At 38.1% G+C, this 27,281-nt stretch overlaps 1 protein-coding gene across 2 annotated transcripts; it reads left to right on the top strand.

Annotated features, from left to right (window-relative positions):
• The first annotated feature begins 287 nt into the window (after nt 1–287).
• On the top strand, nt 288–25,959 carry asap3 (ArfGAP with SH3 domain, ankyrin repeat and PH domain 3). Of its 2 annotated transcripts, none has more exons than XM_079853479.1 (26): nt 288–709; nt 5,546–5,618; nt 9,381–9,526; nt 11,577–11,651; nt 12,216–12,265; nt 12,417–12,540; nt 13,376–13,461; nt 13,770–13,845; nt 15,714–15,800; nt 15,935–16,044; nt 16,970–17,039; nt 17,659–17,746; nt 18,736–18,784; nt 19,106–19,272; nt 19,839–19,972; nt 20,458–20,549; nt 20,671–20,851; nt 21,457–21,542; nt 21,650–21,765; nt 21,917–21,984; nt 22,345–22,449; nt 22,763–22,961; nt 23,161–23,383; nt 23,877–24,075; nt 24,487–24,615; nt 24,772–25,959. In XM_079853479.1, exons 1-26 carry the CDS (start codon nt 584–586, stop codon nt 24,844–24,846), a joined length of 2,934 nt encoding a protein of 977 aa, XP_079709605.1. In that variant the 5' UTR covers nt 288–583; the 3' UTR covers nt 24,847–25,959. The 2 variants fall into 2 exon arrangements, with proteins under 2 accessions (XP_079709605.1, XP_079709604.1); XM_079853478.1 differs by having other exon boundaries at nt 23,125–23,383.
• Nucleotides 25,960–27,281: the final 1,322 nt, after the last annotated feature.

The raw sequence follows: 27,281 nt of genomic DNA, 5'->3' as shown, positions 1-27,281 counted from the left end.
ATAGAGGTGGTAAGTACACTTACTTAAGTGGGTCAATTAGTAATCTTAAGTTCAAGTAGCCTTGTTGCATTTAATATAAATTTAAACTATAATACATTTGAATTTAATTGTAATTAACATGCAATTAAGTGTCCAAAAACATTACATTCATTGATGTAGGCCTATCTTGTTTCATTCTACCAGCCACAAAATGAATCTAAAAACCATTCTTTCTCTGCGCGCTCTATTCATTTCGTCAGTGAATAAAAACATTCCCACGTGATGATGGAATGACTCCCTCCCCTCTCGCTCACAATCTGGACGCGGCACGCGCTATTGAACGCTCGCGCGGCACCAAGAGGGAAAAAAGTAGACCGAGGGCGCAGTGAAACTTTACCGACTCTCTCACACGGCGGAGCACAGAGAAGATCCACGTTTTCGCGCTTGGTTGCAGATATGAAACGTTTATTTCCCCTGCTTTGGCAATCACGCTTACTTGTGGATTTAAAGGATTTAATGGAGATGCACTTTGCTTGATCTTGAGGTGTTTGTTTTCACTACGTTTGCTGGGATTTTAAGTTCCTCGGTTGGTTCAGTTAAAAACATGCCGGAGAAGATAAGTATCTCGGATTTCGTTTCTTTGGCGAAAGAGGACCTATCGTCCCCGGGAAGCTCTGGATTTCAGTCTAAAATGAGCGACTGTCGGAGCACCGTGGCCACACTCGAAGAGGTAACGTTAAGGGTGTTTACCTGTGTGCAGGTGGAGGAGGAAAACACCTGAGTGAATCCCTGTCCTTCAATCTATGTGAAAATCTCTTGACACAGGAAACATTTTACTTGTACAGATTTCAAGATATTCTAATATGAGAAAGATGGTATTATTTAGAATTTAGCCGAACTTAATGAAAGTTTTGTTTTGTTACTTCAGTTCGCAGGACAATAAAATGGTCCATCTTTTAATTATTAAATTGTTTTCAGTCAGGGCGACCTTTGAATCCATAACAATAATTTATCTGAGGACAATCTGGGGAAAGACTAAATGTAATTTTACACATCTGGTTGTCAAGGTTAGTGGTCCATGTCCATATTCATAAAGGCTAGTAGGCTATAAGTAATGTGAACTAGGCTACTTGTCTCTTAAGTGTGAACAACAGAACTGACCGTTTGCCTTTTAGCAACCTGTTGCTAGTGAATCTTTTTTTATAAACACTAGTGGTTCGAATGCCTCATTGCACATTTATGGGCTCGTGTTGTGGTTAGGAGACAGGAGATGGCACAGGAGTCACAACAAGGAAAAAACACTGTTTTCAAGTGCTTAACTTGCTCAGGGCGCTTTTATAGGACTTGTTGCAGTGAGACTGAAATTACATGGGCACAAACACAGAATAACCCCACAGTTCTTAACAACTGCATCATTTCATTGAGGAATAGTGTTAATATAGATAATTAAAGAGAAGTAGGATTGATAACAGAGTCAGTACAGGTCTTATAAACCTAATGTGGGTCTTTAGCTGCCAGCTCATCTACAGGCATTTGTGTGGAAATTGATAGAGAAAAGAGAAACTGCCAGCAAGTAATAACACTGGGCATGTCGGGACAGTGGAAGCCTTTCATTTATTTCCGCCTTTTTCATGGGAAATGGTTTCAGAAACTGCAGTTCTCTACAGCAGTGGTTCTCAACCAGGGGGCCAGGACCCACTAGGGGGCCTCAAAAAACTTCCAATATGCCAGAGGATTATTTAAAACTGTATGTATAGGCTATATATTGTTAATAATATAGGGTAATTCCGTGTCAAATCAAGCAAATTTCAGAAACTTCCCTGGCTCAAATTTTTGATTTTGGTAATATTTTTTCTGAAGAAAGACAAAGATAAATAGTGAAGAAAGCCAAAATATTAAAAGTCATGGATGTATATTTAAGACAAGAAGCTACATAAATTCATCAACTAACCATTCAGAAAAGTCCGATTGCATTCTACATGTTGTCACCTCTTCTTGAGTTCCTCCATCATTGTCTGACTCTGGTTTGAACATAAAAGGCTAAAAGTTTTTGAAATTTTCAGTGCATTTCTGTGTGAGTGCAAGCTGTTGAAGCTCCACCCTCTGTGCTGGGAGCAGCAGCTCATTTGCATTTAAATGGACAGACACAAAACGGTGCGTTTTTGCTCACCCTCAAAAATGTACACTTTTAACATGCTATATAAAAATATCTGTGGGGCATTTTGAGCTAAAACTTCACGTACACACTCTGGGGATATCAAAGACATATTTTGCATCTTGTGAAAGGGGCATTATACCACCCCTTTAACCAATTGAGTTTGGAATGACATGAGGATGAGTAAACTGTAGTTTTAGAAGTAAATGATAAACATTTGTAGTGAACTATCCCTTTAAGCAGCACTTGGAAACTTGGTATTTGTGGAAATATCCTTTGTTCAATTCTTTATGATTAGCACAGTAAGAGAAGACTGGAAGTAACTTCATCAGAAATGAGTCAGAGAGTGTGGTAGTATTTTTTTTTCTTCTTTTTTTTCAGGATTATAAATTCAGTCCTCAGTTCCTGATGGCGTGGATATGACATGTATGTCCAGGTTACTTGTGCAAATATATCAAGTTATGAGTGTGTTACAGTCTTTTCTAAAGCTTCAAAGTGGTGTTTAATGCCCAGGTGCAACATATGTTTGTGTAACTGAGTGTGTTTTTAAGAAGGTCAGCGTTTGAAGGCTTGTTTGGGTTTGAGAGACAAAATTTGTTTATGTTTCCATTTGCTGAAACTCTGGCTAAGGCTGGCAACATGTTGAGTGATCTGGAGGAGGAGGCCACAGATAGAATGAAACCCCTGGAATTAAATTGAATTTATACTTGATACTCGAATTAAAACATAACACTTAGTTTGTTTATGTTTGTATTTATATGTGTGTGTGTGCAGATATGATGTATTTATGGCTGTCCTCACTCCCTTTGAGCGTAGTATGATCCTAACAGGGTCACATATCTAGTGTCATCAGTTTACTGGGGCTACAGTGACTGGTGCTTTAGAGTTTATTTGGCTATAGGGCAGGGCTGTCCAATGACTCAGGAGGGTCACTGTCCTGCTGAGTTCAGCTCCAACCCCAATGAACCACACCTGAACCAGCTAATCAAGGTCTTACTAGGCATACTAGAAACTTCCAGGCGTGTGTTGAAGCAAGTTGGAGCTAATCTCTGCAGGACAGTGGCCCTCCAGGACCAAGTTTAGACACCCCTAAGCTAGGGCATTGTGTTTAAGGGGCAGTGAACCTTACAAAGTGCCCTAATGTTGCCATTCTGCTGCCTCATGGCGCTCATAAGGTTCCTAATTATTATGTCAGTATTTATTGTTCCATTAATGCAAACATATTGAATATTTGTTTGTACTGATGTTCATAATACCATTATTCATAAGAATTGGCGGAAAAGACTAGATCGAGCTTCTCTTTTTAAAACTTCGTTCTACACTACAAGCCACTAATGAACAGTATAGTACTCTGAAGTTATCTGAGGAGGCAATAACTTTTTAAAAACATTACAATCAGATGATTTAATTTTAATTTATTGGTAATTATCTGGCACAAAAACAGTTAGGAGCATGATTGGAGTTACAGGATTAAACTGAATTTGCTAAATTGTTTAACCAAGTCAAAAATTGTGATGTACAACAGCGTTTCACTAAATATGTAAAAAAGTCATATGCTTCACTGGGCCTTAAAGAAACCATTGAATCGTTTTAGTGAATCAGTTTGTTCGGATGGTAAATCAAAGCTAATTGTAGTTTCATGAAACAATTTGTAAAAACAAGTCCTCTACTGTTCATTTGACACCCATCATGTGGTTTAAGTCCTCTCCAAACCCACACATAACTTTTGAAGTCTAGATATAGTGGTGATAAAACTTCTTGAGAAAACTGTTATCCTGAGATGACCACAAACACGCTCAATAGGGCACTTTCAAATGTGTTTACTACGTACTTAAAATGCATACCTTTTTTTTGGATGGTACTAGATGTGTATGTGGGAAGTGTCCTTTTGATGAAGTGTTTTGTCCTCCCTCTGTTTCATCAGTGTTGTTTAAAGAACACTTGATAAATAGTTTTGCCAAAAAAAGGGGAAAAAAGGGGAAAAAAGAAGCACTGCTCAGGGTTTTCCTCATACTAGGACTAGGACTAGGACTAATTCACGAGTAAACTGGGGAAAATAACACAAGGAAGTAAACATTGCATATAGCAGGACATAATGTGTTTCTCTGGAATCTGGGCATGCACAAACAAGCTTTTTCTTTAAAAAAAAAAGAATGTAGATTGAGGAAATATTCGGATACTAAATAATGTAAACAAGAAGTCATGTGTGTGTCATATGTCTGTCTGTTGTCTAAAAACGTTAACCTATCTGGTGTTTAGCGTGTGAGATTCTGTTATACATCACTGTATCCCATAAGTCTGGGATGTTGCCCAAAAAACTACAGGCAGAAATAAAACAGAACAGAACCAAAGAATGCTTTGTCTTGACACTGATTTATTAAGCACTGATCAGACTAAACAATCAGACAGCAGCAGACGTCAGTATGTAAACTCAAGATGGTTTAAAACTCCTTCATTATGGGGTTACACCTGGTCACTTCATGCGTTTTCTCTGATCGGATCGCGAAATGACCAGGTGTTAATACCCTCCGAAACACTTTTTTAAAAATCACTCAAACCACTTCAGGATGTTTGAGACTCATTCCAAACGAAACTGGACAAGTGTAAATGCATCTGGTTGTTGAAAACAAATATGTAAATTTTGTTCTCCTCCCAAAATGTAAGAAAATAAATGTGTGAAAGCATGTTAGAGGCTATATGACATGTTATAGCCAGATATGAATCATCATATTCTAATGTAAAAGTAGTGTGACTAAATAATCTTACCAGTGCTGTTGCCACACTCTCTCCTATTGCGGAAGATCTGATTTATATCCGTTTTGCCGAGACACATTTATGTGGCCAAGTGTAAATGGAACCGTTTTAACAAATCAGATAGTTAGGCTATCCCATCAGTATAAACACATGAAGTGACCAGGTGTAAACAAGCCCTATGATATACACATTCAAGTTTTAGGTTCACATTGGGGACAGACTCTTTCTGACCAAAGAGGTAAAACAACTGATGTGATCCTAATAGACCAAATCACTCAATAAACCACTGATATTTGAACTCAGTGAACTAAATTCCCACGGAGGTGTGTCTCTTTCTGCCTCTTGCACTAATTCTTTACTGTAAATAGTGTCTGTTCTGAGTCATTAGTCATTGTTGTATTTCGTAAGGCTTGATTCACCTGTGCTTCACAGCTCACGGTTCTGACATCACAGCAGCGTGACACGTGATAGAAAGACTGCTTGACAACTCTTCTGATGTTTTTCCTGTAAGAAAAGTCAAGTGTTGCCCTGGCCGCAACAAGATAAACATGTTTGTGTTTTTGTCAATGATTAATTTGAAGAGTGTAGTTGGTGTTGAGGCCAGTGATGAATTTCTATTCTAATGTCTATTCTCATTTCTCTGTTGTCTTACGCCAGTCTCTAGAGCAGGACCAGATGTCTCTACAGAGGATGAAGAAAATTGTGAAGGCCATCCACAACTCTGGGCTCAGTGAGTGCAGTCTTATATTCTTGGCGTTTCTTTTGTTAGTTTGTTTAATTGTTTTGTCTAGTACAGTGATTCTTTACCCTTTTGACTCCAAGGCCCCCATTGTCCACAACAATATGTGAAGGCCCAAAACTCCTAGTTTCTGTCATTCCAGAAGTTTTAAGAGCTGAATGTTCTTCAGGGATCCCATTATTTTTTTATCCAATGAATTTATTTTATTGTTCATAATTTACTGGACAAAGATTAAGGATAATGATTGTACACACAATTTCTGCCCGATTTTATTAATTTACATGACTTTCCCAGGTCTAGAAATCACACTTAAAATTATGAAATCATTTTAATGCTTGTTTTGTCTTATTTTAGTCATCTTGAGGACCCCTTAGAAGTTTGCTGAGGCCACCTAGATAACCACTGGTCTAGTACATAAGCAAAAATATGTATTTTTAGAGATCTTTAGGAAGTCTGGTTCACTATCACTCAGTATTTAAGCCTCCCAGACAGTTACATCACCGTCGGCTCATGATGGCATAAACATGCTTAATTAAATTACGTCAGATGTTGAAGTATTGCAGAATTTGTGGAAAAAAAATTAAACACATTTCCCTAAAAAATACAGTGAGGTCATTCTTAGTCTCTCTCTCTGTCACACAAATTAAAGATGACAGTAGTTGGGGCCCAGACTTGCATTGACTTCAAAACTACTAATATCTATAAAAAGAGCAGATTTCCTGTTTTTTTACACTGAGTCAGAGTGTAGAAAATTACAGCCACTGAAGCTTTACTGTTTAACCTTAGAGTTCTCTTATGGTCTCCTAATGACCCTACGCTGTGTTAAACATACAGTTTCGGTGCCTTATTCTGTCCATCCTGCAGCATGACGCATGTGGCTACCGGTTACCCCTCTGTAAGCAGTTTGTCTGCATGTATGCTGAAACTATATCACATGATTTGACCAGTGTCTTTACCATACACTGAAATAACAGGGGAGTATCTGTGTTTGAATCTGCTCCTTCTCTCTTAAATACTCTTAAATAAGAAATTGCTCCACAAACAATTTATAATGTTGTGTGGCGCTTACAAAAAAGTACTGACTGGAATGATCATGGTTTCTGGGAAGCATGTCTCAGATCTGCCTGCTGCTTATTTCTGAGGGTGCGTGCCCCATTTCTCAATTCTGTGAGTCACAGTTCAGTTAAACGCAAAGGAGACCCCACATGTTTAATCATCTCCCCCCTCATGGTCTCTTTCACTCTCTCTCTCTTTCTTTTAACTGAAGTCAGATGTCTCATTCCGGTAACATTACTATTGAGGGGCCTCAATTTCCTGCCCCTGTGTTTTTGTGGTGTAACTAAACTTACTAGTTTTGGAGTGAGTCCTAACTTGAACCTGATGATTCACCTCATCCCTCTCGCTGTGCCAGGATAAAGTTGTTTGTGTGTGAGAAGTTGTGAATGCTGTTTTCATATCAGTGATTCAGAGTTGGTGCATTTATCTGTTCTGCATCAAGCAGGTTTTACTCTTTATTCATCCTGGTTAGAAACCAGTGTTTGAGTCCAGAATCTGTTGAGATTTTTGGGCTGAAAACATCTGTTTTATTAGTGATGTTACTAAGGTCACTGTTATTGTTGTTTATATTTCGGGGAGAGATTTGGATAAACCTTTTAAACAAAGTTTTAATTTGAATTTCCTTGTTATTATTAAAGTCATTGTTATACATTTTTTATTTAGTGTGATAAAATGTGCCTATTTTGGTTTTAATTTGTCTTTTTGATTTGGTTAAGTTTTCAGTAGTTTTCACTCTTTTATTGTTTACATTTTTTCTTTTTTCAAGTAACCGTTTTTTCTTCTTCTTTAGGTTTAGTATTTTAGAGTTGCCAACATTATTGCACTAAACAGTATAATTTAAAAATGTTAATGGCGTAAAATTTCTCAGCATTGTGGTGTTATTGCTATTGTGTGAAAATTTTCATGTTTAATTCAGGTGGGTTGTAAAGGTTTTGATTTAGAGAGCTGTATATTTAGTCTATATGTGCGTATATCTGTAACCTAACAGTGTCACAGTTTAAAACAGAGCCGTTGGCCGTGGACTAAATGTTGATTAAAACACGCTCACACTAACACAGATGTGGCAGGCGCTTTAAAGTGTTGATCTAAGGGACAATTTTCTAAAACCCCTGGAACAGGATCTGTGTCAAGGTTAATTTGGGCTTCACCCACCGTTTCTAGAACAGATCATGGTCTTATACAAGAAATGAATAAACAATACAAATTAAAATAGTGTTCACAAAAAGTGCTCACAGATGCCTGTCTGGAGAGAATAAAACTGTTTCCAGATCAGGGAAGGTATGTCCTCTAAGTGTTGGCGGCTGCGAGTAAAGTGCGGTATTGTTGAGCCAGACTGATTCACTGGAAAAACACTGCTGATTGAAGTCCACAGAAGAGGAAGTGTCAGCTAGACACTCGATTAACTAACTTCAGAAAAAAAATCCCCTTGGTTTTTGTCATTTTTCGGAAAGTGCTGATAAATTCCGTTTTTTTCATCTCCTGTCTAGTCTTGAAAAACATTTTTATTCCAACCCAAAACCAGATCATGCTAGTCTATTTATTAAGGAAATTATATTACATTCCCAGACTATTTACAGAGTCTGATTTCCTGACGTAAAAATCAATATGCTGGCATGCTAATTTGTCCTGTTTGTTTTTTGTGGTGTCCTTTTTACAGGAAATTATTCAGATGAAATTGAATCAGGATATAACGCAGGCCTGATTGAACCTGCATCTCCCACTTTAGCATCAAACCATCATGTCTGGAGCATGTGCACTAACTGCAAAGCCATTGCTCAAACTTCTCCTGTAGGATTTAAATAAAGTAAAAAAATGGCTCCATTATCCTACAGAAACAATGTGACGTACACAAGTAGGATGTCCAGCAACAACAGAGGATTTCAATTCAGGAAAATGTGTCGCTAAAATGTTTAGCTATAGCGCAGTATGCTAATTTCAGGGACGTTCCCTTGGAAAGCACAGCATGTGTTCCCACAAATACTTGTGATCATCATAAGTGAAGATGGTTTGGCTTTGCTTTGGCTCTTGTCTAAGTGTACCTGTTTATTTAATAGCAGTAGAGCTGAGAGCTCCTTGATCTGTGCAGTCGGAGCCTGTGGTGTTTTTAGTATTCTTGCCAGGAACTCACTGTGCTTCAGCTGGTATCATTTTCACTGCTCTGTATCTCAAAATCCTGTTTTCCTCTATTCATTTGATCATGCGGTGAGGTTTTTAAGGTCACACGGTTTCAGAACATTGATAAAGGTTAAAAATTCACTACGAAAAATTACAGAGTTGTAGCATCAAAATTAGTGTTTGTGCTTGCCTTGCATTAAATTGATAAAAAGTGACAGTGACATATGATATACTGTTATACTTTAAAGTATACAATTTCAGAATATTAATGGTTTTACTGTATTTTTGTTCAAATAAATGCAGCCTTGGTGAGAATTAGAGACTTTCAAAAACATAAAAAAATCATATTGACCTCAAATTTTGAATGGTAGTGTCCACCAGTCAGTTCCTGATGGATAAAATAAAGTCCCACCCTACATTTGTTTTTTATTCAATATCCTGTTTCACATGGAAATGTCACACTACGGAAAAGAAGTGGGCCACAAACTCAGTTTCGTATTGACTTCTAATGAATCCTGTTATCTGTAGAAAGGTCAGTGACATGATTGACTTGATGCTGATTGTGTGATGTTGTGTTCCCAGGTCATGTGGAAAATAAAGATCAGTACATAGAGGTTCTGGAGAATCTAGGGAACAGTCACCTGACGCAGGATAATAATGAGATCTCCACAGGCTTCCTGAACCTGGCTGTGTTCACGCGAGAGATCACTGCACTCTTCAAGAACCTGGTGAGCTGGATGCCATCTTGAGTTAAAACTGGACACAATACAGAAGAATTTTTTTTTTTATCCCAATTTTCTTAAAGGCCAGTACTGTACAGCAAAGAAAAATGTTATACTGCATATATATATAAATAAAACTTTCAGACACTCAAAACACTCTGATACTGAAATCCCTTTTAGTTTATTGCTTGTAATGTTTATTTGTTCCCCTTTATTACTTTTTATTTGCTTGTATGTTTTGAAGCAGTATTTACTGTAGTTAGTTAATAATTCTTAACATGCGATTTTCTTTGATTTAATAGTAATTTGGAATTATTTTAAAAAGTACTTATACAAGTAAATTAATAAAAATGCACAAATACATTTTTTATTTGAAGCTGGTAAACTCGAAACAATACGAAATAAATGTAGATCAAGAAATGTTTTAAAACTGCTTCTCAGAAACAGAATCAGATCGGATTGTGAGGTGCCTAAACATTCCCACACCCAAACATCACCCATCCTGCTCTCTAAATATCAATACTGGTCATTGAAAACCACATTGGTCATTGACAACCACATTGGTTGACCACAAATTTAGTTATTTAAGGAACATCTTCCAGTTGCAGCATAAAGTTCAGTGAAGCGTAGATGGGAAATCACCTGTATAATTCAAGGCCAACAAGAAGAGTTTCCACCTTATTTGAGTGGAAAATATTTAAGTACTGTCTGACTTGCCAGTATTATTATTCAAAAAGCACCTTGTGTGTGTCTGTGCGGCTTGTCATCTCGATATATTTCTGAATAAGAAACAGACTTCCAGCTGTACAAAGTACACAGGGGACTGGGAGAGGTAGTTTTGAGTTTGTGCGCGTGTGCATGTGTGTGTGTGTGTGTGTGTGTGTCAGCAGGGGTTCAACAGCTGCAGGCAAGGGCCTCTCAAACCACAGAGCCCGGATCCCTCCCACTGATAGTTTCCATGGTGATGGTAATTTATACCAGACCTGAGAGCATGAGTGGACAGCGTCTGACCACTGAGCTGTCAATCAAACGATCACCAGAGACAGGAACCTCAGCTTAAAAAATACAACAGAAACTCTGCTAAGAAAATAAACTCCATTTGATTTAGCGCCCTTTTGTGGGGGCCATAACTTTCCTTCAGAGTGAAGCCCATGAAGATTTATATGTATTACATCCATTTTGCAAGGTTATAAATCCATATCCAGCACCATAATGAGGTTACGTTTTTTAAATTTATATTCATGTATGTTGCATAATATGTCTTTAATCTTTAATGTTGAGTGTAAAAGTGTGTGGCCGATATAATGCTCAATCCTGGTAGATTACTTGCAAATTGTAGTCCGTTACTGATTACAAATTACATGATGAAAATTTAGTTGGTAATGTAATGTAGATCATAAAAATGTAAAATTAAAATGAATAATTTCTTCTTTTTTTTTTTAAAGGAAGATTTAAGAGTAAAAAGAAGTATAATGGAGTATCAATAAATTATGAATATACCGTTGTGTAAATATGTAATAATGTAATTATCACGTTCCCACGAGTTTATATGTTGTGGCCACGACAAAACTAAGTGAACCGAACATGTCCCCTCCTGGTCACCGTATTTGAAAGTACATTTGCAAAATGTTTCATATGTCCAAAAAGGCTGTCCTTGTTTTGAAATGAATCGTTCTGATTCTTCTCTCGTCCTGGTGTGGGTTTTCTCACACATTCTTTCCTAAGGAAGATTTATACTTGCTCAGCACTTTAATGTGCTTGGCCAAGGAGAAATCCCAAACAGAGGTTTAACTTTTGCATTTTTTGGTTTGCGAGCATTTGTACCTACAGACTGCACTTTATAGGGAGGGTTATGTCTTGCCAGGTAAAAATGTGAGCACTCACTATTGAGAAGGGAGTCAGAGTTTACATTAACATTTGAACTACATTCTGATCGACTTTCAAGAAAAATAAGTTTCTTTTTGGTTTCTGTCTCTGTTCCATTGTTTCTGCAAACCTGATTGCTCTTGAGTGTGTGACTGCCTGATTTTATGTGTTCTTTCTGTGTGTTCTGTAGGTGCAAAACCTAAACAACATAATTTCCTTCCCTCTGGAGAATGTGTTGAAGACAGAGCTGAGAGACAGCAGGCTGGTGAGTGAAACAGACACCTGCGTCACACAGCGTCACACAGCAACATCATACTGGACTAAATGTGTCAAAACCTCACCTTATACCCCAGCTTAGTATAATTGAAATCAATTAAACAGCTGATAAAGATCAGGAAGATAGATTCATTCCTTTCAAGAGACCACAATAATGTGTTATGTTGTTTTGTTCATTGGATGAAGTGTTGTAGCTGTCTTTGGCATGTGGCTTGTTTGGGGTATTGTGTTTTCTAATGTCAGATACGCAGTAGCTGCACCACACCTTTCTTTATGCGTTTAACCTGTATGATGAGTGGAGATGTACCACAGGGCTCTGAGATCAAGTTTTGATACACACCCTCATATTATGGCTTTCACAATATTAATTTTCCACAATGAGGTGGAGTGGCCTTTGCTATTGCATGAAGTTTTTAGTGTGACACAAAGTAAACGTTATCATGTGTGTGATTTATATATACAAAAGCACTGGGTGTTTGTGTGTGGTGGGTGTATATATATATATACTATATATATTAACACTGCCTTCCACTTTATCTTTTTTCTCTTTCAGGAGCTGAAAAAGCAGATGGAGAAAAGCTGGAAGGATTATGATGCTAAAATGTGAGTTTCAGAGTCAGATTTTTCTCCTCGTACACAACTTTCTATAACATTTAGTACAAGACCACCACTTGGTTTTGTTTGAAAGACAAGTCCACCTGCTAAACTTGAGTTTCATTATATTATTTTTCCGTTTTTCATTTTGGCTTTTCAGGGGGAAGATGGAGAGAGAAAAGAGGGAGAAACAGAAACAGTATGGGCTGATCCGGTTGGAATCGACAGACACAGTGGAGGACATGGAAAGAGAAAGAAGGAACTTCCAGCTACAGATGTGTGAGGTATATGAGGCTGTTCGGAGGGCGGCCAGTTAACAGACTATGAAACGTGTGCAAAATGAACCTGACCAAGACCACATTGTGTGCGCGTCTCAGGGAGAATAAGTGCGGTTAGTACAGCTGTATGAGCATGCCTTAGCAGGTCATTCCTGGGTTAACTCAGCTTGTTAACCTCTCTGTTGTGTTAAACACATACTTTGCAAATTTTGTAAGTGTGTGGCGGTGTCTGAAGTCACCTAAAAAACCAAGAAGCTTTGGGGTGTTTTTTTGAGAGGCAGTCCTTTTTGAGACCACATTGTGTTCATGTGTGTGTATCTGCGGTTATTGATGACCTCACTCCACATGTCTCGGTGGCAACATGTCCTAGTTCCATATACTGTGTGCGTGGCAGTTAGCGGGGAATTTGGGCTACGCCGTTTGAACCCAGCTGTGGTAATAGAAAGAATAAGGAAAGGAGTGAAGTGGAGGAATAATAAAAGAGAGGGGGATTTTCAGTGTCCCTTTCCCAGCCGCAGAGCTCCAGATGTCTCCACTTTGCTCTCTTTTTATAATGGAAACATGCGTTATTTCTTCCAAAACTGACTGACCCTGTGACCGTCATTAATCTATATGCATAGAGTAAAATTTCATCTATTTGAATGGATTTCCTTTTCCACCTCTACAATGTGTGTTCTAAAACCGGCTCAAGATATCAAATGTTTAAAAATCTCTGACTGGATCGAATCATAGTCTGAAGCAGCAACTCTAATTGAGTCACAACGTTGAGACACAAGAGTGGGACTAACCTTTGACTGCTGACAAATGACTTTCTTTTCTTCTCTCTTTCTCTGTTTGACAGTATTTACTGAAGATTCAGGAGCTGAAAGTTCGTCAGGGTCCAGATCTGCTGCAGAGCCTGATCAAGTACTTTCAAGCCCAAATTAAGTACGTCTGAAACTAATTCACATCCTACAGAAGCACCAGCTTCCTTTTCAGATGCAAATTTAACCTAAATTGGCTTTAGTACAAAACTAGGCTTTTTACACTACGCTTAACCATGTCTTAAGGCCCCTTGTAATACTGGGTTCAGTATATGAATCACAGACTAATATGAATAACTGTACTGTGAAGATTTAATCCTGCTCCTCACTGAACAGTACTCTGTAAGGATTGAATTGCTGTGGCTTTGTGGGTGTGTGTATTGATGTCATTGACATTTGAGATGGCTAAACACTGCTGTTGTGTGTTCTCAGTTTTTTCCAGGATGGACTGAAGGCTGCAGAGAATCTTGGTCCATTTGTGGAGAAGTTAGCAGCCTCCGTACATACGGTAATAGACTTGTCAAACCCATTATCTGACAGATTCAGATTCCCACACCTAAATATTTACAATGTGTGTTTCAGGAATATCTCAATGTATTTTAAAATGTTAGTACATTTCATAAATTTTGACTTTGGATCATGAAGAGCAGCTCTAACTCGGCTGTTTGTTTTGTTTTCCTCTTAGATTTAGAGTGGCGATGAGTAGATAAAATGGCTTATCTTGTTTGTTTTTTTGGAAGATGCAGAAAGGCAGATCATTTGCTCAGACACATACACACCTGCCTCCCATGTTTTTAAACAGATCTCACTTCTCATGTTAGTCATGACCCATGACTCATATAGTCGTAGCATAAAATAAGAATCTTTAAATTCCTTTCAAGGAAGATGATCACTTTATCATTTGATTTTACATGTCTAGTCTGGCATGTACAATGAGTTTGAAAGTTTCTTTGTTACGTTTCATGAATTTTTCTACTTAATATCAGGTAACTTTTTTTGTTAGTGCAAACACATTAGCTTTGTTAAAAAATCTAGAAAGCAGCCCATCTCAACGGTATTTTAATACATCATAGACTGTTTCAAAAAGTAAGCAACATTTTTCTTCTTTAAAAACTGTCATTGCATGTATCTTCTGCAGAGAAACAATCCCATAATGCATTTCGATGAGTACTAAAATTTTTTGATAAAAACATTAAAAGTTGATTATTTTCTCTTTACATTATGTATGCTATGTATTTTTATGGGTTACATTTTATTTTAAGGTGACGTAGTTACATTGCACTTAGTCAAATTACGATTAGGGTTTGGTTTAGGGTTAGTTACTTTTAATTATGCACAATTTACTGTAGTATTTACTATAGTAAGTACATATACTAACTTGTAACTACGTCACCTTAAATTAAAGTGTTACCATTTTATGCTAATTAGACTATAGCACTAACTTAGCAAGCTAAGTTGCTTTCATGAGTCACTTTTCACTACACAGAAGTATGAAACAAAGAGTTCTGAAAAGTGTGGTTTCATGACAGTTTGGATACTCCCTTAGAAACCAGCTGCCTATGCAGGCAGTAGATGGCAAGGAAAGTCACAAAGTTTTGAAGACCAGCTATTATAATAATTGCATCCAGACTCTTTAGATTTGTCTCATTTTAATCTCCCTTAAGAATAAACCAAAATCTGTTTTAAAACAAACATCATATTCAGTATTTATCAGTTGATGTTTCCCAGTTGCATCATGGACCCTGTCCTGCAAGGCTTGTCTGGTCATGGTTGTAAAGAGATATGATCCGGTCTAGAGTGAATATCACGCAACAATAACAGTGTTCATTAAATTATATTTCCTGTATTAAAGTTTGTCGTTTTGTTGTTACTATGAGGAGAAGGCAGGATGGGGCATGTGGAAATGATGTTGAGATGATCGTGTTTTATAACAGATCTGGTTTGGGTAACTTTTCTGAAGTGTCATTTCTCCCGTTTCAACTTGTCCTCCTTTGATCATAACAAATCAGCATTAAGCACATGAAAGGAAGGGAAACTCAAAAATGAAACGACCACAAGCCAGCTTTCCGAGAGGAATTATTTCCTTAAAAAAAAGTATTTAATGGAAATTGGTAGAAGAAATTGCTGGAATTTTCTTCTGGGGGCCAAAGCCATAATTTCAACAGGCTTTAAGCAATGCAAGATTTCTGGCTGTGTTGGTTTGGTCCTGGACTTCATTACAAAATGGTGGAGGGATGTATTCCAGTGTAAGCCTGTAGTCTGTGTCATCTATAACTTCTCCGTCATCAAATGTGTTTTTGTTTATGTGTATAACTTATGTTAACCAATACCAAGACTGGTTACATTGCATGTCACTTTTCTGTTATTGGTTCACAGGTTCGACATGAGCAGGACGAAGAAGTAAAGCAGCTCTCTCAATTGCGCGACTCACTTAGAACACAACTACAGGTGGACGGCAAAGAGGTAACTTCCAAAATAAACTCCCTGAATTCACCACTTCTTTTTTTAAAGACTATATTTCAGCAAGTTGATGATGATGTTGTTGATGTTGTTGATGATGATGATGATGATAATTATGTTGTTCTGTGTCATTCCAGGATTTTCTAAATAGGAAGAACTCTGGCCATGGATATAGCATCCACCAGCCTCAAGGCAATAAGAAATATGGCACAGAGAAATCTGGATTCCTTCTTAAGAAGAGCGATGGGTGAGTTAAACGTTACTGTCTACTTCCCAAAGTTAAGAAGGTCACAAACCCTCCCCAAAAACAACAACAGTCGGAACTATTTATTTTTATTACCTGAACTTATTCAAGGTTTTCCAGACATGATGTAGTATTCAGCTCCTGTTTGCATTTAGTCACATGGGGTTGAGTGTATGTTCCTCAGGAAACAGTCTCCACACAGCTTTCAGTGTGTGTAATGATATATATGCTCCTATTTTTAAGCTGAGAGCAAAATAAATGAAGGAATGACTTATAATATCCTGAGAGAGTCATGGAGCACAGATAGTTAGTAGCATAAAGATTCAGTTTGAGCTTTTTGACTTCAGGCCCACAGCTGTGTGTGTGTGTGTTTGTCTCAGTGTTCCTCTCACACAGATGTTGTCTATTAAATGTGGTTTAGTTTCTTGCTGCTCTACAGTCTTACTTACACTCTTTTAAAACTACAGCTTACAACACACACATGCCCACATCCACCCAGAATACTTAGGTTTTGATCAGTGTGAGAATAAATATCATCACCATTTTTGTTGTCATTTAATTATTGATTGTAACTTTACTATAGTGGGCTGCTGAGCCAATAGAATTAATTTACTGTTAGTTATTTCTGCTTTCATGATTTTTATGGTGATCTACCCTATACATTTTAAAAAAATTTCTATGCCATGGACCCCCAAATTAGATGACTTCGTCTGTGTGAGGGAAAAAAAATAGTTAAAAGTAATTTGCTTTTATATTGGTATAAAATATTGAAAATTCACATTAATACATTTTCTGTTGACCCCAATCACCCCATTGTTATTTCAAAGCATATTTTTAATGTTTCTTTGTAATAAACCTTGGTATGAAGGTAATATTGATGAATGTTTAATGTGGATTGTCAGAGGTTTTCATGATCGTTGTGTTTCAGGATCAGGAAGGTTTGGCAGAAGAGGAAGTGTGGGGTTAAATATGGCTGCCTCACCATTTCTCACAGCACGGTGAGATTTAAGAGAGACAAACGCACAGCTCAACACCTTCCAGTTACACATACTACTTTTTATAATATATCAGTCTTTGAATCTGATTGGCTGCGGGGCATTACAAAGTACTCTAACTTTTTGTTTACAAACCTTCTCTATAAAATCATATGGCTGAATCTTTCTAAATGGTAATCATGGCAACAGTACTCTTTCTTATGTGATTATTGTTTCATTAACACAAATAGTACACCAACATTAGTTATAAAACACTCTCTGTTCCAAGAGTCTCTAGAACAATTATTTGAGATTCAGGACATGCAATCAAATTTTCCTATGCCGTATGAGAGAGAGTCATCGCTCATGTATTCCTTTCAGAACCACAAACTACAGGCCAAAACACATAAAGGAGTTTCATCTGGAATCATCCACATTGTCAAAAACCAAAACTTTTGTCTGTGTGTGCTTCCAGCTTCAGTGATTTAGCAACCATAAACTCACATCTCTAGCATTAATCCTGCACACACCATAATTGCAAGTGAGATTTGTTTGCATTTGATTTAGTGAGTGACCACATACAGAATGCACTATATAGTGAGAATGCCTTTTAAGCATGTTATAACTCCTCTTTCTTTCTCAGATCAATAGACCACCCGCAAAGCTCAACCTCCTGACATGTCAGGTGCGACCCAACCCTGAGGAAAAAAGAACGTTTGATTTAGTTACACGTAAGTTGATCTCTGACCTTTGACCCTTTTCCTCTCAGCTATAGTATGGTAAGGACTGTAAAACTAGGGAATGGAAAATTAGCTTACTATTTAATAAATATTGTGCAGTATACAGTGTATACACTTAAAGTAGTAAGTGAAGCAGTAGGCATTGTTCCATGATACATTTTAAGCAGTAGTATGCGACGTTGCTCTCACACGACTTTATCGGATATCGCATTTGTGTTTAAAATTTTTTTTGTTAAAAAACAAACAAGTAACTAGTTAGTTTTTAAAAGTAACTTTCCCCAACACTGCTGAGTGCAAATAGCCCGCTTTGCTGGCAAAGAGTAAATAGGCTAAATAGCATCTAACTAATATTTACACTGCAAAGAAATTACAGCTATCTTCACTTTTTCACTATTTGCACTAAAAATCCTCTGCCTTAATTGCATATACAATTACATCTGCTTTATTCACTTCACTGGAAAGCACATTGCATTGTGGGATGTGCAGTGTGTTTTATAATGCACATTTTGATAATGTGTTTGCTTAATATGTACAGTATTGACACTCTATATACTGTAGGAATAATAAGAATAGTATGCTGTTCTGAAGATATCCAAGGACTAGCCAGGGATGAATTGAACATGCATGGCTGGAAATAATTCAGTGCTGATGGCTTAACTGACCTGGATGTGATGCATTCACGGAAATCTGATGTGAAATATAGTTCTTTAACCAGGCGAGGCGTTTCATGCATGTAGGTGTTCAGAAGTATGTAAATAAAGTTTTGAGAATTAGGTGTGTAGGTGTGTGTAGATCATGAAAAGCAGGTGTATTGAGTGGCTAGTTCTGACCGTTTTGTCTGTTTATTTCATGTAGATAAGGAAATAGTTTTAGGAAAATAGTAAGGTAAGGAAATAGTTTTCCTTACTGCGTCAGAGGCCCACCTAATGCATAAACTCTATTTATCTCTTTTATCTCTTCTCTTTCATTTTTTCTTACAGACAATCGTACATACCATTTCCAGGCTGAAGACGAGCAAGAATGCATGATGTAAGTGCAGACACACATACACTTACCCTAGCACAGAGAAATATATACCGCATACTGCAGAGCAGCATGTACAGACATGCTGGATCAAAACCTGCTCCTCAAGATGAGAGATAGAATAAAAAAGGAAAGAGAAAGATAAAGACAATAATATGTTAAAGACACGACGGATGTATCTGAAAGGTCACTATTTGTTAGGCAGACATCTGAATATATTTTTTGTAACCTCTTAATCGGTCTTCCTGTTATCACTGTAAAGCTGCTTTGAAATAAGCTGTATTGTATAAAGCACTATATAAATAAAGGTGACTTGACTTCCTCCAGATGGGTGTCCGTGCTGCAGAACAGTAAGGAGGAGGCCTTGAACACGGCTCTAGGTGGAGATCAGCTCCAGTTTCAGGACAGCGGTCTGCAGGAACTCGTCCGAGCTGTCATCTCAGGCCTGAGAAACCTGCCCGGCAATGAGGCCTGCTGCGACTGCGGAGCCCCAGGTCTCGACTAGAGGATCCTAATGCATTTATATACGGCTTGATTGTGGCCATTCACACCAAACGAGTTTTTGCATTCCATTGCGCAGCATTTCCATTGTTTTTCTATGTAAACATGCTAGACGGGCATGGTTGATCGTTGCACTCGTCTTTTGTAACATCTTGCGCATGACACAGCATTTTAAAGATGCGGCATTCAAGTTAAAATATGTTCTAATCTATACCTTGTGTTTTTTCATTCCACTGCCCTGTGCCTCACATATTTAAACATGAGATGTATGGCCACGTACAGTGTTACAAATATAGAAATCCTATGTGTTATGTTCTAAATCAAATCAAAATGATGAAGAGAGAGAGAGAGACATTTAAGCTGTATTTATGTTTGCATATGTATTTCTTATTTTATTTATTTATTAGATTAATTCATTATTTAAGCAATGCAGAATTCTTTTCATCAGAATTACTGCATCATCATTATGAAGAGCTCTTGAAAAACATTTAATTAGTCTGCAAAAGGTGTTAAAGATTGACAAAGAAATGTTTTGAATAAAGTGTAATGTGCTGTTTAGATCCCACCTGGCTCTCCACTAACCTGGGCATCCTCACCTGTATCGAGTGTTCAGGAATCCATCGGGAGCTCGGAGTACATCACTCACGAATTCAGTCTCTCACTCTCGACGTGCTGAGCACCTCTGAGCTCCTGGTAAACACACACACACACACAAACACACACACACACACACACACACACACACACACACACACACACACGTACGTATATCTATCTATATACATATAATTTCATAAATTTGAAAGAGATTATTCAGCTCAGTTTTCTCTTTGAGTCCATTATTGACTTACTAGCTGCACTTTTACTGTTGTTGTTTTTTTTGTGCTAAAAATCACATTTTTACCCATAATCCTCTGGGACTGAGTCAGCAGTTACTCACAAGTGACTCGTTCTCATCTGCGCATTTGTACATTATGAACTTTTTACCTTTGACATTAAAGCAAAATAATGCAAGTGCTTCTGCACACATGGCATGATTGTTATTTATTAGGTAATTACAGATAATGCAAACTACCAAACATCAAGCTGGATGCATGAATGCAATGTTCAAATTTCTGTTTGTTAGTTTTGTATGTTTGCTGCAAACATCTGTTTATTAGTTGTGCTTTGGTTCACAGTTGGCAGTGAGTATTGGAAATGCTAAGTTTAATGACATCATGGAAGTCAACCTACCCAATGATGCAATCAAGCCCCTCCCAAAAAGTGACATGTGAGTCCTAGTGTGCAGTTCAGATATATTGCTTCATATTATTCATACAAAAACATTTTGTCACTTTACCAGTAGCTCAGCCTCGTCTTAAACATATTTTGCTTTTGTTTGTGCATCTCAGGACAGCGAGGAAGGAGTACATTGTAGCGAAGTACGCAGAGCGCCGCTACGTCCTCCCAAAAGAACACTCTGAAGTGTACCATGTGTATGACACTGTGAGGAGCAAAGACCTCACATCACTGCTGCAGCTCTATGCAGAGGGAGAGGACCTGTCTAAACCAGTGGCCACACCTGACGGACAGGTGAGACCACTCAATCCCAGCATACACACACATACACCGCATCCACAGTGATAACAAAATCATCAGGTTTAGAAACATGCTCTTGAGATGTTTAGAGCTTTCAGAAAAGTTCATCTGTCATATGAGACTCCCTGTGATTAAGCTAAATAGATGTTCATTTCTTAATCAGTTTGAACTGTATAAACAGAAACAAGACATCTGTGTGGTTAGATGTCATTAATCACACATCATTCACTCTCTCTCTCTCTCTCTCTCTGTCTGTAATTCTGTATTTCATCTCCCTTTTCCGTCTCTAATCAGATTTCCCCTCTCCTCGGCCCACTCAGGAAGTGAACACAAGCTGTGTAATGACTGCTGTACTTGTGTTTGAGTTTGTTTTGTGTGTGGTGTTTGGCGAATTCTACTTGAATGATTCAGTGACTGAATAACCAACGTTTTAATTTAGCACACATATGTACTCACAATTCGAAAATTGTTGTACACTAACTCACCGTCTAATTCATTAATCTCCTCCATCGCTCCTCATCCAACAGCACGTTTCGCCGAGATGGTGGCCGCTTGACAGCAGCCAGTAACTTTATCTTGTTCTCTTCTGTGTCTCACAGGACTTGAAGGAGACCGGTCTTCACTTAGCTGTGCGCTTCTCTGAGAAGACTTCTCTGGCTCTGGTGGATTTTCTAGCTCAGAACTGGTGAGAGAAATCTGCTAGTGTCACAGATCTGTCAGCACCCAGTAGGATTTCCATCAGCTGACCACTCTGTGTGTGTGTGTGTGTGTGTGTGTGTGTGTGTTTCTCAGTGGCTGTCTGGAAAAGAAAACTGCAGAAGGAAACACAGCTCTGCATTACTGTACATTATATAACAAAACTGAGTGTTTGAAACTTCTGCTCAAAGCAAAGGCTGCTTTGCACACAGGTATACAATAATACATACACACAAACTCAACTTTAAACATGATGGATAGATGGATTGGGGAGGTGGATGGATAGATAAACAGACAGATAGAAAGGTTGATAGACCAACAGACATTTGATTGGACCCTTCCATTGTTCTGAATGTCCTGTAGTGAACTCAGCGGGTGAGACGGCTCTTGACATCGCCAAGAGACTGCAGCACATGCAGTGTATCGAACTGGTGAGTATCATATATTGCACAAAAAACAGCTGAATTGCTTTGTGTTTGTGTATGTGAGCATGTGTTTGTAGAGATATTACCTCTAGGTTGATTTTTATCCTGTTTAATATCCTGAAGTCTCATATGACAATGTTTTCATTAGGAACTTCCCCTCACCTTCCCTGCAAATAATAGTATCATCACATAAAGCAAATACAATGTTGGCAAATGAAGAACCAGGTTCAGGAACCTGACAATAAATAGAGAGCTGTATTTGAATTTTTGGATTTGCTCTCTCTAATAGGACGCTAGTGTGAAATATTAGTCTTGTCAAAAGTGAGTCTCTGGAATTTCTTACATTTTCTCTGTGTGTATGTTTAGCTGGAATTGGCCCACAATGGGAAGTTTAACTCTCAGATCCATGTTGAGTACCCGTGGGAGACACCACAGGACATGTATGACAGTGAAGATGATCTGGACGAAAGGGTCTGTAATGACATTAACTATTTCATACAATATGCATTTTTCACTATAATTTGTACAGTGGTATCTGAGCAATTTGCAAAAACTAGTGAAAATGTTTCTATTTTGCATTTTTCAAATTTAATAATAAAATAATTGAAGTCATAATATTTATTTGTTTTAAAATGTACAGAATCCGAATGAAAAAGCCATGTTCAGGTTCAGCAATATGAAAAAAAATTAACATTATGAATATATGAGTGAATCAGTAGATGATAATAAATTAAAGTAGATGTCTTTGTTGTGTTTTATAATAATGTTCATTAAATTTGTTTAGGTGAGTCCCCATCCTAAGGGCTCACGGTCTCCGCTGCCTCCTACTGGCAGCAATGGGCACTGCTCATTAAACTGGAATAAAAGCAGTCCAGCCCGGACCTATGAGAACATTGACTTCCTATATGAAAATCCACCCAACAACAGCGCCCCCACTGGTGGCTCCATGCCACCTCCCCTGCCAGCAAAAGCAATACAGAGAGGTGAGATAATGTTTATCTTTAATTGACTTTTGAAACCTGAAGTCTTGAATTTTGGAATTAGATGTTCTCTGAGAAGCTGAATTGTGCCTCCTTTGCATATGAGAAATGTGTAGAAACCCCAGAAAAACCACAGCAAGGTCAAAGATAAATTGTGTCCCCACAGGTCGTTCAGATCCTCAGATCTCGGTTTCCATTCCAGAGACTCACGCCCCCTACCGCCAGAGTTCCCACCCCACTGGCTGCTTTCAGAGAATCAGCACCCCGTCCCCTGTGACCGAGTCCTCTGGACTGACATCAGCACGCTCTCACACCATTGGACCGTCAAAAGGACCGAGACAGACGGTGTTCTGGGAGGGACCTTCCTCTGGGGCAGAGGGCAAAAATTACTCCACTTCACCACAGTGTCAGAGAGGACCCGTCAGGTTAGTCACTCGCTGCGTCCGAAATCGCGTATTGTCTGAGTAGGTATTACATATGAATTTGAATTTACTATGCGACTGTTAAAAAAGTATGCCCTATATAATATGAATACAGGTAGTATGAATGAAATTTGGACGAACTACATACTCCATATTGTGACCTACCAGTTTGGACATACTACTCTTTTGGCGTACTGTTTTTTGCATAATATATAGTAAGGAAGTATTCGATTTTGGACACAGCAACTGTAATCCTATACTACATTTATCTTACACAGCCAGAAGTTTCCTCATTATTGTATTACATCTTAAACACTAGTTAGTAGTTGCTGGAATTTTTTTTTATTAATTATGTCATATCAAATGTTAATGAAATATAATGATAGGGAGAATTTATATGATTTCCATGTGAACATCTACTAAATTCAGTGTAGCATCCATTAAAATCTGTATTTGTTTATGATTTGTCAAATATAATTCAAATGTTTATCTGCAGCTCAGAGAAGACGACCTCGTATCGCCGCACGAGCAGCGGGAGTCAAGGGAAGAGTTCGGCTCCAGGGAGTGCTGGCAGTCAGGAGGAACTCTACTGCAGTCCAGTGGGCGGAGCTCCCAACCATACACCTCCACCAGCTAATGCTAACAACAGCGTGCCAGTCATACTGCCGCCACCTCGCTCACGCAAAAATGCCATGGTAAAATGTCATGCAATGATCTTTATTTTGAGAAATGAGAAATTTTTCTTCTTAATGTTTACATATTATATTTACTTGTATTTGTTTGTTATTCCTTCATTTGTGAATGCAAATTTGTATATGTAAAAGCTGGAATACACCACACGACTTTTGCCCAGATTCCCCACCCCGAGTTGATTGATTTCACCGAAAATTGCATAGCGCGCAGACTCCATTTTTCTTTTAGCTTGAGACTATGATTCCATCCAGTCTTTTGTCATGCATCTTCTAGCAACGAGGTGTATGTTTCTGCATGAGATGGTTGTGTTTTGTAAAGTTTGAAAGTCAGGTAGTATATGATGCCCGGTTTTTCTGTGTAACCCTTTTCAAAGTCAGAAAGTGTATGATGCTGAGATTTTCTCTGTGTGTTAGATCTCATTAAGGGAGAGACCCAAGAAGGTCAGAGCGTTGGTTGACTGCAGATCAGTTGGTGCCAATCAGCTGGCTTTTTTTAAGAACGAGGTCATCATAGTGACAGCAACTGATGACCCACACTGGTGGGTAAGTATACATACTCTCTCACACTGACACACATACACACACACCATGTGTTTACCTGGCTTGCTTTTAACAGGCTTTACAGTAACTGAATATATTTTCCATAAACGGTTCAAACTGATGTCGAGACCTCAACATCTTTCATTCTTTTCCTCCCAGGTGGGCCACATAGAGGGAGAACCTTCTAGAAGTGGCTCCTTTCCAGTCAACTATGTACATAAATTAGGAGAATGAGGTGAACCTCCATGAACACTCACATTACGCCATGTGGAACTAGTCTAGACTGTTGCTTTTATCTTCAGAAGCGCTAGACCTAGAAACTGTGGAGGCCTGAAATGCACTTAGAAGATGAAAGACTGGAGAACAGCGTTAGTGTGGAGTGCTGTAAGATGATCCACTGATCATTTCAGTGCTGCTCATAACATATCTGAGCTGGTTATCTGGACTGAAGGTTTGGTAGGTACGTCATGACTCATGAATGAATGGCAGAAAAGGGATGAAAGCCATCCAGCTTTTGAAACTCCTCTTGGCTTTAGTTGTTTAAACTAACGACAGCACTTGTTCTTATTGATATTGAGGCATTGAACGTGTTCTTGGCGTTTGAGGTCTCTAAGAGATTGTCGCCCAGACTCGGAGGCACTGGACTCATTTGCTGAAGCTCATCCTGTGGTTGGTGCTCTCTGGATATTAATATATACCATCAGGCGTCATGACATGCCATTAGTTTTGCCCAGACACCAGGTCCACCAGACAGAGAGTTAAAGGATGATGTATTTGGTTTCATCTGTCTCCTCTGCACCGCCGTCTCCTATTGCTGCTGATTCCCGGACATCCAGCCCTGCACTGGGAAATAGTAACATCAGATGAAAACCTTTAGAATCCTCAGATAGAAGATCAGGATGTTATCTGAGTGTTAAATGACAACAAATGTTCAATAAAAGTTTAAATTTGTTATTTTTCAATCCCAGCACGCATGAAATGTGTATTGTATATCATTCTTGTGCTTTTCGAGTTTCCATATTTTATGCTAATGTTCAAAAATCAAGCTCTGTTAGCTTTGTCTATACAAAACAGGAAAAAAAGCTGTACTTGTCACCCACATTTAATGTCTTTTCTGTGTTTGTATTGTTATCGAACAGCATTATTATTGTTATTATTATTTTAATGGGATCTCCCTCCAGACCGAGGTGGTTTATGGCAGATTTGGGACGCGTCTCGAACCGGCAGACTGTATAAATGTTTGATAAGCTGAGAGCACACAACAGATGTTTTCCCTTCTGCCATCTCATTGACTTCTGTGAAGCATTTTTCAGGCAGAGATGAACGTACGTATGTTGGAGGTCCAAAGCGGTTCAGCTCACTTTGTGTTTTAGGAAAGCAAAAGGTAACGCTGTGTAAATTACACTTGTTTAACTCGACCGTTATTGTATCACTGTAACTGTATTTTATCGATAAATGTCACGTCCAGTCTTTTCAGGACAAATGAGTTTTTTCTCTGAGAAGTTGTTTAGCATCTGTTTCAAGGATCGAAAATGACAATTAAATGTTTGCAAACTGTAAACACGTGTTTTCTCTGGGTTAAACATACAATGGATTGCAAAACCTTTGATATGACTGTTGTTGTTGGTTTATAGGAATGAAGTGTTTTATTGCAGAACATAATACAGTACATTTTCTGAGGGGAGATGGCATATCCTTTTTCTAGAATTTATAAGCCCTCTATAATCATCAAACACATGGAGACTTGCTCCTCTGCGTTTAAAAAAAAAATCCTGGATTAAGAATGTGGCATCTTTTTGCAAAAGGATTATGCAAACACATTAAGTGTGTGCATGTAGATCCATATGAGTACCTTCTACTTTTTCAACAGTCAGCTGTCCATCCTGGATGGGCCTAATGGATGGTTGCCAGCACTCAACTTCTTTACAGATTGAAAATCATTAGGTAGCATCTGACTAAACTGTTGCATGATTGACAGGTGTTACATCACTGGTCGGTGCGGAGTGATGCAGAAAGTTTTCAGGTCAGCCTGAAGCAGATGTTCAATCCCACAAGATTTCCATTCTCAGTCCTTCAATCACATTTATTGACTAGTGCTCCTATCTAGTTTGTGCACATCTGCCCTTTGCTCTGGTCTACATTCATTTGGATTGTTCTTTCCATAATATATTCACTTTAAGAAAGCACATGCCAACATGATTTTGCTCATTATTACATCAGGTTGTATGACCTCCATAATTATTTGTACTTTTTTTATTTGTAAATTGTCACACTACAAATCTATTTAAAATCCCAAAAAAATTTTTGGAAATATGGTGGAAAAACTGGTGACCACAGGACTAAAATATAGCTTGTCATTTACATTAATTTTAACCTAACTTGAAATTCATTCAGTAATATATATATTTTTTTACTTATGATTTTATAATCTCTGAAAGCACAACCCCACTCAATATGTGTATATAGAATCACCAGGGTAAGCTTTTTATTCAACTAAACCCAGCCATTGGATCAGGGCTATTATAGTCATAGCTTTTGGCATTAAATGTTAAAAACATTATGCAAGGCCTGATGTTATGCAACAATATGAGTGCTTTACTAATCTTTTCATAAACTGCAAATTAGGTACAAATGGGTGCTCTTTTGCTTTCAGAGCTTTAATCTTAATC

Source organism: Squalius cephalus, assembly GCF_949319135.1.
Source record: "Squalius cephalus genome assembly, chromosome: 20".
Lineage (NCBI taxonomy): Eukaryota > Metazoa > Chordata > Actinopteri > Cypriniformes > Leuciscidae > Squalius > Squalius cephalus.
This window is presented reverse-complemented; position numbering and strand designations above follow the sequence as displayed.

Excerpts from the sequence above, each read along its gene's own strand:
- asap3 (XM_079853478.1), top strand. The coding sequence starts at position 584 with ATGCCGGAGAAGATAAGTATCTCGGATTTCGTTTCTTTGGCGAAAGAG. Across the intron at positions 9,527-11,576 it reads CTGCACTCTTCAAGAACCTG|GTGCAAAACCTAAACAACAT; the intron begins GTGAGCTGGATG and ends TGTGTTCTGTAG. Across the intron at positions 20,852-21,456 it reads TGGCCACACCTGACGGACAG|GACTTGAAGGAGACCGGTCT; the intron begins GTGAGACCACTC and ends TGTGTCTCACAG.